This window comes from Chanodichthys erythropterus, chromosome 16 (assembly GCF_024489055.1).
Source record: "Chanodichthys erythropterus isolate Z2021 chromosome 16, ASM2448905v1, whole genome shotgun sequence".
Classification (NCBI taxonomy): Eukaryota; Metazoa; Chordata; class Actinopteri; order Cypriniformes; family Xenocyprididae; genus Chanodichthys; species Chanodichthys erythropterus.
Genome location: NC_090236.1, coordinates 39811453 through 39824528, shown reverse-complemented (window position 1 = coordinate 39824528; position 13076 = coordinate 39811453). Strand labels below are relative to the sequence as shown.

General features: G+C 35.5%; 1 protein-coding gene across 2 annotated transcripts; it reads left to right on the top strand.

Moving 5' to 3' along the window:
* Window positions 1-221: 221 nt before the first annotated feature.
* LOC137003681 (uncharacterized) lies at window positions 222-3041 on the top strand. Of its 2 annotated transcripts, none has more exons than XM_067363919.1 (7): window positions 222-296; window positions 426-538; window positions 718-832; window positions 930-1250; window positions 1362-1460; window positions 2244-2387; window positions 2536-3041. In XM_067363919.1, exons 2-7 carry the CDS (start codon window positions 481-483, stop codon window positions 2714-2716), a joined length of 918 nt encoding a protein of 305 aa, XP_067220020.1. In that variant the 5' UTR covers window positions 222-296; window positions 426-480; the 3' UTR covers window positions 2717-3041. The 2 variants fall into 2 exon arrangements, with proteins under 2 accessions (XP_067220020.1, XP_067220021.1); XM_067363920.1 differs by having other exon boundaries at window positions 223-296; window positions 391-538.
* Window positions 3042-13076: the final 10035 nt, after the last annotated feature.

Here is a 13076-nt window from a genome sequence, read left to right as displayed (position 1 = left end):
TATATATATATATATATATATATATATATATATATATATATACATTTATCTTTATTATTTTAATGTTTGCAGATGTGCTGTTTTTGTTTGTTTTTTATTTTGATGAAACAATGACTGTATTTTTCCATCATAAAGTCTGTACTGACCGATAGGAAGGAAGTGCTATTCTCATGCTGCACTTGAAAAAAAAAAACCCTCATATTATCACAATAACAAGTACACACAGTTCACACCCAGACAAGTAGAGCATCATCCACAACAGCAAAAGTTGCTTCTCTATATGTCTACTTCTGCAAGTAAGTTTCACTTTTTTAATTATGGAATTTATTTATTATTTTTCATTTCAGTTGACATTAATGTAATATAATGCTTTATTTGTGTGTGCCGCAGTTCTTTAACTGAATGTGCTGATGCTCTTCTGACAGATCTCCCTCAACACAGACCCTTCAGCTCAGCAGAGCTTCATTAGAAGAGAACAAGATGAAATTTACTCTGTTTACTGCGTTTCTTTTCTCTGTATGGATGAACGCTGCAGATGGTGAGATTTGACCATTTCAATTCATAATAAATATTGTGGTTTGACCTCAGTAACTTTCACTCGACTGAAAGCAGAAGTTGAGCTGATATTGTGTCTTTATGAGAGAGAACATGTGTGTTCATCTTACACTGAGAAAGTCATGATTATTTACTGAATATAATGATGTGCTTCTCCCATAGGTGATGTTCGTCCACCAGACTGCTGTCTTACTGTGTTAAACACCAGAGTACCATTTAAAATCATTGTGGATTATACCATACAAGAGCCACCAATATGTCCTATCAGAGCTGTAAGGCAAGTTCAAAATTAAAATAATCTATCATCTATATAAATGTGACATTTTTTTGGGATAATGAAATGAACATCAAGTATTATTTTGTTCCACATTCAGATTCTACACCAGGACAGGCTATTTTATTTGTTCAGATCCAGATAACTTCATGGTTAAGAAAGCAATGGCGATATTAAATAAGAGAATGACAAAAAAAACTTCCAAAAAATCTACTATAAACCTCTCTTATAAAAAAAAGTACAACAAAATTGATCACAGCTACAACTACAACACACAAAACACTGGACCAGAGACTGAGACCAGCGAATCAACCACGGATCATCCAGACTGCTGTCTCACTGTGACAAACACCAGAACAGAGGAAGATATCGTGGATTATCACATACAAGATTCATCTCTGTGTCCGATCAGAGCTGTGAGGCAAGATCAGAGTTATTATAATAGATCTCAATATGAAGTGTTACACAGATGCTGTAATAAACGGGTGGATAAATAAACAATGAGTTATTTATTTATTTATTTATTTTACAGGTTCCACACCATAAAAAATGAAATTATTTGTTCAGATCCAAGTGACAGCTGGGCAATACGTGTTATGAAGGCACTGACAAACGGAGCTTCCACTGAAAGGTTTGTGTTTCTTGCAACAACAACAAAGATGATCTCAACTATACAGTACTTACAACAATCACAACAACAGAGACTGAGACCAGCACAAGAGAAATCAAATCAATCTCAACTACAGCTAATCAAGTAATAAGAGATGTGGATGGAAAGAGTTCATTTTTAATTTATCATGTAACTTTTAATTATTTGAACTCTTCAGATATACTCAAACTGTTGGCTTGGTGTAACTTAACCTTCATTTCAGTGGAGATGATATTATAGCTTTATGAAAGAGTGTACATGTGTTTTCAGACTACAAAATAAGATTACTGATGTGCTTCGATAGAGGACGAACCTCCATTAAGATGCTGTAAACATGGACAGACAACAAAATACCAATAAATATGTATTATTGCATAATTATGTTCAGGCAAATTATGTTCTATCAAAGCTGTATAAGTTCACAGTTTCACAATATGAAGTTTTAAATATTGAATAAGATACTGAAAGGGTTTCATTAATTCCTCAACCTCATGCCGTTCCACACCTGTTAGACCTTCATTCATCTTCAGAACACAAATTAAGATATTTTTGATGAAATCCGACAGGTGTATGTCTCGTCCATAGACAGCAATATAATCAACACTTTCAAGGTCCAGAAAGGTACTAAAGACATTGTTAAACAGTCATGTGACTGCAGTGGTTCAACATTAATGAACCTTATGAAGAGACGAGAATACTTTTTGTGCGCCTTTATTCAACAATATCTTTTCTTTTGTGTCATTCTCCTATGCTGTTTATTTTTAGCTCTTTAGAGCAACATCTACGCTTGAAAGCAACATCTACAGCCAAAGACTGCTGCTCAACAGTAACGAAAAACAAACCAGCGTTTCATGAAATTGTGGACTACAGAGTTCAAGAAACACCGCTTTGCTCTGTCACAGCAGTACTGTAAGTTCAGGACTACAATTCCTGTTTACTTGGCCATAATATTTCAACCATTATCTGATAGCATTATCTATTTTTCTATTTGGACTCTTATTAAAATGTATGTTTTAAACTGCAATAAAACAATTTATACTCATTTGCTTATTTACAGATTCATAACTGCGGAGAACAACACAATCTGCTCTTCTCCGACAGAAGAATGGGTCCAGGATTACATACAGAACCTGAACAGAAGAAAAACACATGAACAAACAGACAAGAGAGAGTTTGCCATTAATAACTTTTGCGATCTTAAGGAACAAGTTGAAAATTTTTGTATCAAACAGCCTTAAAACTTTTTCTGCTTGAAAAGAACTGCTTTTTATGCCTGTATGATAATCCCAGGATGACTGAATGACTTCTCAGTCTAATAAATGAATAGGTTGATGGTAGTCAAAAAAATTAATCCATGCTTAACTAATGCAGATAATCATGTGTTAATGTATGACTCATGAAGAACTAAACCACTAATTAATGATTACTGCATCAGCAACTAATAAAGACTCTATATGATTAATAGATTATGTAATATATAAATTGTTATTAATTAATTGTGATTGTGTCATAATGTATTAATTCCTTAATAACATATTTTATTAACTAACAGTGTAAGTTGTATTAAATACCACAGTGGGTTACTTCAACTTCCAGTTGTCTGCTTTAATTAATCATTAACTAATGATTTGAAAATATATCATTATGTTATGACTTTACTTGTTGAGGCACATGACTATTAACTAACTGTTAAGTAATATGTCATTATGGTTTTGACATCTACACTAAGCCATGGATTTCAATTTCCAACTATCTACAACTGGATGTACAAAGCGAAGGAGAATGACACAGAAGAGAAGATATTGTTGAACAAAGTCGCTATTTCTCTTTTTTTTTTTCTTTGCGCACAAAAAGTATTCTCATTGCTTCATAACATTAAGGTTGAACCACTGCAGTCACATGACTGTTTTAACAATGTCTTTAATACTTTTCTGGACTACGGAGCCCCGGACATGACATGCAGGAAAAAAATAGTAGGCTAAATCGTGCTCACGATTTACTAATTCATTCCCTGGATTTACTAAAATGTGCACACTATTTACTATTAACTAGTAATCATGCACATGTTTTAGTAAATCGAGGGAACGAATTAGTAAATCGTGTGCACAATTTGAATTTTTTTCTTGCATGTCAGTACTGGACCTTGAAAGTGATGATTATATTGCTGTCTATGGAGGAGTCATTGATTTCATCAAAAATATCTTAATTTGTGTTCTGAAGATGAACGAAGGTCTTACAGGTGTGGAACGACGTGAGGGTGAGTAATTAATGACAGAAATTTAATTTTTTAATTTTTATTTTTATTTTTTTAGTTTCAGTTCTCTCTCTCTCTCTTTCTCTCTCTCACTCACTCACACACACACACACACACACACACACACACACACACACACACACACACACACACACAGTTTTATTGCTAAAATCGTGCTGACACTGACAGCTGTGCCAACAACATTTGATGCCATAACGCTCAAACTATTTATTTAATATATAAAAAAAATATCTAACATTTAAATGTTATGTTTTTTGTTACTCTGTCTCCTACTTTGTCTTTTCCTTATAGCATGGTCAGATTTGTCTGTAAGCATATTTTGGCATCTTTGTTTAGTCTCACCCAACACAAATGGATTTTAAAAAACTTGAGAGGTTAGTTTGTTACAACAAGGCTGCATAGGTCAACTGGAACCGGGAACACTTTCCATAACACTCGATGTACCCGATTTGGTTGCGAGTGCAGTGTGCTTTTTTGTGATAAAATATTGTGATAATTGATGGTTTTTCGCAGTGATTGGATTTTATAAATTTCTGAGCTTTGAATAGTTTGTCTGGATATGCCTGATGAAGGTCATGGGACCAAAATATTGTGATTAATAAAAATGTTTTGATACTTTTGTAAGCAATGATAATGTGCAGGACTTTCTTTTGATTTTAAATTATTTATCCTTTAAAAAATATCACTGGCAGGATGGAACATTACCTGAGAGGTAACAGGAAAATGCATCCAGTAAAACATCAAGATTAAGAATTAGGGTTATTTGCAGTATTAAGATGTAAAATGATGAAGAATTATTAAATGAAAAATATGAAGATAAAAATGAACACTAAATCCTTAAAACCTCAAACAGAGGTGTGTGATTGTACTTTGATGATATCATATACGAATCAGCTGTTTGAACGAATCGAATTAATGAATGAATGAATTTATGAATTAATGACTCAAAAAGTTATTCTTTCAGACATTTACCACCACCTACTGGCAGTTTTAGTTTCGTTTTTAGAGTATAATTTCATATTTCCATAGTAATAATAATAATAATAAAAAAACATTAAATGTATAGTTCACCCATGAAAATTCAGTCATCATTAACTCACCATCATGGTCCAAAAGATTGTGTAATAAATTCTAAATTCTATGTTGAACCAAATAAAATATTTTTTTGTAATATCTATTTGATGCTTTACACAATAATGACTTAAAATGATCTTTTGGGGATAATTTATCAGCCAAATGTGATTTGTGATTAATTGCCACATCAAGTAATTAATTAGATTAAACAATTTAATCGTGTTATAGGATAGTATTAATGGGTCAAGTATTGATGAAAAAGACACATGTTCAAGACTCGGCAGATCGGGTAAAGTTAGGCAGGTCATTCCACCAGCAGGGATATCTTGTGCATGTATGAATTGAAAAGTGACCTTATTTAAAAGTATTGTCATTAAATATTGAATATACTGATCCAATCAAAATCAATGTGAAACAGCTCATATGTGATAAAGGAGGATGACATGTAAGACTGAATGAGCTTCGGTTCTGCTGCTGTTCCCTGTGACTCCAGCACTGCCATCAAACACACACCTTTGAGCTCACGTTTATCATATTTCATGTGCACAAGATGGAGGAAATAATCTTCAAAAATGCAATGAGTACTTTTCAAGTACAAATAAAATTAAGCCGTAAATGTAGAGATTTTTCTTCAGAAATGTTATTAAATAAAAGTACAAGTATTGAGTTTCCATTGTACTTGAGTAAAGTACAACTACCCCACAATAACACTTAAAGCTACAGTTATGTTTATAGTTGTCCATTTTACAACAACCATAAACATAACTGCTCTGAAAGCATACAGCGCACACATGCAGAAACTGACTAGCTGAGGAAGTAAAACAAAAACACTGGAGGAACAGTGATCAGCTAAACCTAATACAGAAACAATACCCAAAAATAACCACAATGCTTATATTTATTTTAATCCAATTAAAATAATAAACTCAAAACACTTACAAACACTATTTAAAATGCTCTACAATTACCTGCAACACAGCCATCAGCCCCGGACTAATTTCTGAGATCAAATATCTACGTACATCTACTATCCACTATTATCTACATATACTTAGCCTTCCTGCTCACCCAGACCATGTCTGTGCACTAGCAAATGGACTGCAGGGTTCGGCCAAGACCAAAATATCAAACAAAACTGAGTCCCAAAGAAAATATACTACCCTAACAAATAAAGTCTAAACAAGAATAAAGGGACTGAACTGACTCCTTAACTAACCCAAAACAAAAGAAAATTAAGTAAAAGAAAATGAAGAAAAAAAAGTGACACCCAACCCATACGACTTCCTTTCTTGTCAAACAAATAGCCATTTTCGCTTTTCCAATAACAAAGTTAATAAGTTGTCCTTTCTTTTTCTTTTTTCCCCAAACTTAAAACCAAAAATGAAACCAACCTTAGAAAAAATAACCTTAAAATGCACAAACATATAATTAAGTATCAAAAATAGGCTTTAAGCCTATCACAGTGTACAAAACAATGAAAAATGGTTTCCCTCTGTACACAAAAATGACTTTTACTTTCAACAGCTGAATTAATTATGCTAACAAATTAGGGTGACCAGACGTCCCGTTTTTCCCGGGACAGTCCCGTATTTCAGCCCTATTTTTAGTGTCCCGACTTATTAAGAAAAAAATAATGTTTTGTCCCGTATTTCATCTTTCAACTGGGTGATGGAGTTCTGTCACACAAGAACAGCCTAATCAATTCGTCATAGAACAAAGTTACCATTCAATCACAATTCGTTATCGATTAGTGAAGGCGGGATAGGCGGAATCACGCTGAATAACACAGACCAGAAGCCTCTCTCTCACGCACTCTCTCTCTCTCTTTCGCGCGATCAGTTCTCCTTGCACCCGAATGGTCAAATGCACACATAGTTTTTCAAAATGTCCATCGTGTGGAGTATCTCACGTAAATACAGTCGGTTAAGTGGACGTAAACAGGTGGGTAAAAACAGGAAATGTGTCAGTAGCCTATATTACATCCATGGATTCGGTCTTAAAGGGACAGTAGCCTAATTAAATATTTGTCAGTATATTCAAATGTGAAAAAACAAGTTTAATCTCTGTCGTATTTGTTGTATTGTTTGTAACTTGTTTGTAAATTTCTTTTTATATAAAAATATATAACAAATATTTATATCTACACTGCCCTCCAAAAGTTTAGAAACGCCCTAGAAAAGTGGGGTTTTGGACAATATTGGCATGAATCCTTTTTAATTTGTGATAATTTTGCACAGGTAAGGGACAACACAAATTATAAAAACACATTTTATTACATAAACAGTCTATACATAGAAAAAAACTTAAATTTTTGATTCATCAAAATATCCAGCATTAGCAGCTATCTGACCTAAACTGGGTTCTAATTATTTCATTGTATTCTAAACTTAATTGGCAATCAATTGTTGAAGCTATTAAGGTGTGCTGACCCAAAAATCTTTTACAAACCTGGGCCAAGTTTAAACCAGTAACCAGGCATCACAGCTGGCAAAGGGGCATGTCTGACTTTGAATGAACACATGAAAATTATTATTGCTGGATAATGTCAAGTTACTGTAATGTATTTGCACCAAAAAATTATAAGGATTTATGCTGATATCGTCCAAAACCAGACTTTTCCAGGGGTGTTTTCAAACTCTTGGAGGGCAGTGTATATATATATATATAATATAGTGAAATAAAATTTCTTATATCATGGTCATATTGCGCACTCGTCCCGTATTCCACCATGAGAAATCTGGTCACCCTATAACAAATGCATTTACAGCAATAATACCGTGCAGTATCCTCCACTGCAAATCCCCATTTGATTTGGTCAATGGTAGCTTGTACAAACTTCACACAGGTTTACAATTAGTTTCAACCCCAAAATGAGCAGCCCATGGCGTTTCTACCCGCACTTTCAATTTTTCTTTGTTTAATACTTTAACACATAATTCATACAACTTTTTTTCCATTTATAGAACAAAAATCCAACCCCTCTAACCCTTTAGATGCCAGTAATTCATGAGAATGTTCCTCTTCTGTAAATGCTGGTAATATGTCCATACTTGGAAAAATGTCAGTCTCTTCAGGTTCAAAACGTCCACTATCAAAGTTCCTAATTAAAAATTTGTCTTCATCATTCAAAACTTCTTTTATATGGTCCAGAAAAAAAGTCACCATTCTCTGTGATGTGAGTGCCAAACACTGTGCCACAGCACTGACATTTTAAAACCCAATTCCAACCACATCCAGCAATTGTCTCAAAGTAATCATTTTTGCTGTTATTAGGATTTTTGTCATTGCAGGCATTATCTATCCAGTAACATCCAGCCTTGCACATTTAATTAAAGGTTCTTCAAATAACCAATGAAGTGATAGCATAGACATAGTCCTTATAGTTCTTACGAATGACCATGCCTTGAGGACACTGCGGTAGTACAAGAGAAGTCCATTTATGTCTCCTGTTTCATATTTAATCCAAAACAGATTTTTATTAAGTCCCAAACCTCCTGCTTTTTCCAAAATAAGACTTATTCCTGCTGTCCATGCATTACTTTTACCATACCAGAATTTTTGAATAAACTGTAATCTAAAAGCTGTTTTATGACTTTCTAGATGCATAAGACCCTGCCCACCCTCATCTCTTGTTAGATATAAAACATGTTGTGGTACCTAGTGCATCTTATTCCAAAAGAAGTTGACAATTAAGATTTGAATTCTTGATAAAAGACCCGCAGGTGGCTCAAGTACTGCCAGGCGATGCCATAAAGTTGCTGCTTCTAAATTGTTAATAATTAAGATACGTCCTCTATGACATTCTTGGCAAAAGCCACTTCCATTTTTGGAATTTTCCTTCAACCATCTCTAAAACCCCTTCCCAATTCTTCATAACAAAATGTTCCTTGCCTAAAAAAAATATATCCATAATATATCCATGTATTCATGGAACATTTGTTGAAGGCTTATATCTATATCAAGGTGGTACTGTGGATATTGCCACAGTGGGGCTTACTTGGAGCTGGCTGAGACTTGTATTTTGTGCTTTTGCATTTCCTATCATCCAAAACTGTAGTAATTAGTTTTACTATGTTTTGAACAGTCTTGTAAGATGGCCTTTGTGGGATGTACCCCACTATGCCCTTGCAGATTTATCCAATACGCCATGATGTTGACCCTAATACGTAAAGGTATCTCTCCTGTCTCAACCTGTAATGCAGATACTGGTGATGATTTAAAGGCTTAGTTCACCCAAAAATGAAAATTCTGTCATTACAGTTTTTTCCAATTGCTAACACACTAAAATGACATGCACAGCACAATTATTTAAACTGACACACAGAGAGCAAAACTTCTTCTCAAGTCTCCAAAAGTCTAAACACCTTTTCTGTTTTACACACATTTTGCATTTCAAAATAGCACTTTTTAAATTCACTAAATACAGTTCTCTGCATAAGACACAACAATCTGACATAAAGTCACATGTTTGCCATTTCAAAACACTGCCATTCAAAATGACACTACATGAGCTAATTGGCCAATTACATGTGCCACCTGGACAAACACCTCAGTGGTTAATTGTTAACACTTCAATCAGGATGTAAGCACTATGAAAAGACCACAGGTGAGAACCTTTTTTTTTTACAACAACAATGGAAGACATTGCAGAGAGAGGAAGAGGAAGAGGAAGAGGAAGAGGGAGGTTGAGAATAAGAGGGGGAGGAAGAGTGAGAGGTAGGGGTAGAGCAGGTAAAGGAGTTCATGGCCAAAGAAGACAAACACTTTCAAATGAAATCAGAGCAACCTTAGTAGATCATGTCATCAACCATGGGTTGACAATGCGTGAGGCTGGACAGAGAGTGCAGCCAAACTTGAGCCGTTTTACTGTCGCCTCTGTCATCCGGACCTTTAGACTGGAGAACAGGTATGGAACCAAAATTTCATGTAGTACACATGTAGTATACCCCATGTCATAGTGTATCAGTTGGGTGACACCTGTTTACTTAGTGTATGACATCAGCCATTCATGAACTGTACAAGTTTCCTGTACAATGTACTCTACTGTGGGGGAAAATATTTAGGCTGCATTGTCCAAGCCCTATATATATTTTTATTTTATTTTTTCTAAAGGACTGCGAGACGACACCATGGTGGAGGAAGGGGCCAAATGTTCACCGGGGTACAGGAAGCTGCCATTGTAAACTTGGTTTTGGAAAATAATGAAATCAGATTACGAGAAATTCAAAGCCACATCATCCAAGACAACACCTTATTCAACAACATTCAACGAGTTAGTCTGTCCACATTGGCTCGCATTATCAAGCGAAACCAAATCAGAATGAAACAACTTTATAAGGTGCCGTTTGAGAGAAACTCTCAAAGAAACAAAGATTTCAGACGAGCATATGTGGATGTAAGTACTATATTGACTGCAGTACACTACACACAACATTGTTTCCCAGTGTACTGGATAACACCATATTGAGTGATTTTTGTTCTTTGTTTTCAGGGAGTACTGGAAATGGATGCTCATGCAATCCCACATGAGTTCATCTTTATAGATGAGGCTGGGTTCAACCTAGCAAAGACCAGAAGAAGAGGGAGAAACCTCATTGGCCACAGAGCCATTATAGATGTTCCTGGCCAACGTGGTGGGAACATCACAATGTGTGCTGCCATCTCCAATATGCATGGTGTCCTCCACCGTCATGCCAAACTTGGACCATACAACACAGCCCATATTCTCACATTTCTGGACAGACTTCACAACGTTCTCATACCACCAGAGCGTATGAATGATGCAGACCATCAAAGAAACCGGTACGTTGTAGTATGGGACAACGTGAGCTTTCATCGTGCAGCCCCAGTCCAAAACTGGTTTGCTGACCACCCAACATTTCTCGTGCAATACCTCCCACCATACTCACCATTTCTGAACCCCATAGAAGAATTCTTTTCGGCATGGCGGTGGAAGGTATACGACCGGCAGCCCTTTGTGCGCATGCCTCTTGTGCAGGCCATGGAAGAGGCATGTGATGAGATTGATGTGGGTGCAATTCAGGGATGGATAAGGCACTCAAGGCGCTTCTTCCCTCGATGTCTGGCAAGGGAAGATATTGCCTGTGATGTTGACGAGGCGTTGTGGCCAGACCCGGCTGTGCGGCAAGATGCTGCCTAATTATTTTTCTTGCCTTTTTTTGTTTTTTGTTTTTTTTACTGTAATATTTTTTTTTCAGAAATTTTCTTTTTCAGTTTACTTTTTTTGTAAGAATATTTTTGTTCAGTCCCATGTAAATATATCTGCTGTGCTTATGTTGTACTGACTTGTTTACTGTATTGAAGGAAAAAAATAAAAATGTTGCAACAGCATGTGTGTGTATCTGCAAATATTTCTGTGCATGTGAACAATCTGATACATATTTTAGTATTATGGCAAAGCATACTAAAGATGGGTGTGCTTTTCATTATGCCCAACAGTGTGTAGGTGGTTAGGCAAAAATCTGGTAATATGAATGAAGTGTGTGCCATTTCATGCAAAAGTTTGATTTTGATAATGCTCTGTGTAGTTTCGGTTGCAGTGCTTGATTTTGCAGGATATATGAGGTATTTTGCAGTTTGGGTGTGTGGTTTTGTGAATTGTGTTAAGTGTTTTGATAAAACCAGACTAGTTTGAAAAATTGTGTGTTAACAATTGGAAAAAACTGTAATTACTCACCCTCATGACATTCCACACCTGTAAGACCTTCGTTAATCTTCAAAACACAAATTAAGATATTTTAGTTGAAATCTGATGGCTCAGTGAGGCCTTCATGGCCAGCAATGACATTTCCTCTCTCAAGATCCATTAATGTGCTAAAAACATATTTAAATCAGTTCATGTGAGTACAGTGGTTCAATATCAATATTATTAAGCGACGAGAATATTTTTGGTGCGCCAAAAAAAACTAAATAATGACTTACAAAGTGATGGCCAATTTCAACACACTGCTTCAGGAGGCTTCGGAGCGCTATGAATCAGCGTGTCGAATCAGCTGTTCTGAGTGCCAATGTCACGTGATTTCAGCCGTTGGCAGTTTTGACACGCGATCCGAATCATGATTCGACACAAAAGATTCATAACGCTCCGAAGCTTCCTGAAGCAGTGTTTTGAAATCGGCCATCACTATATAAGTCGTTGCTTTGTTTTTTTGGCGCACCAAAAATATTCTCATCGCTTTATAATATTAATATTGAGCCACTGTACTCACATGAACTGATTTAAATATGTTTTTAGTACCTTTATGGATCTTGAGAGAGGAAATGTCATTGCTCCCTATGCAGGTCTCACGGACCCAACTAAAAAATCTTAATTTGTGTTTCAAAGATTAACGAAGGTCTTACGGGTGTGGAACGACATGAGGGTAAGTAATAAATGACAGATTTTTCATTTTTGGGTGAACTACGCCTTTAAATGCTCTAGAACAAATCCGAAGTGCCTGTGCCTGTTCCACATCAAGCTTTTTTTGATTCTGATGCTGACATATATGCTAGGCAACCATAATCTAGTGCTGTTCTTAAAAGAGCCTGATAGAGGTTTATGAGTGATGTCCTCACACCATACGTCTCAACGTAACACAACAAAAGAGTGCTATCGATGTCATGAGAAATCAAGTCCCCCCAGGAATCAGGTCTCCTTTAGGACCCAGGCGTTAATGCCTGATCAGATGTTGTTATTGTGATGTAATAACTAATTTTACTATTGTATAATGTTTAAGTGCACAAACAACATGCTTGAAATATAAAATGAATAACTATATATTGCATAATGAAAGAAACTGGAAACACAACCATGCCTAAGAATGTCTTTTTTTTTTTTAAATGATAAGGATTGTTGCAACATACTATGATATGTAAAAGCAATCTAATATTAATATTACACAATATTATCAATGTGGTATAATAATACTAAATTAATTGTCATGCTAAGTACACACAAACATTAATTTCATTAATTTAAAACATGTAATTGAGAACTAACCAAGCCCTGGGTTGCGACAAATCTTACCCAATTGCTAATCAAAATTATCCTGTAAATAGAGCGACCTTTAACTTTCAGGAGGGGGGAAATCAAGACTGCAGCAACACTTTAACAGTATCCCATTCCATGGTAAAACCACAGACTTGGCAACACTGAAACTGAGCTAGTTGTCATTCCTTTTGGCAGGATTTGAGTCAGATTTGTGCTGGACATTTTTTTCGACTGGCAACCCATGATATGCCACTCTGGG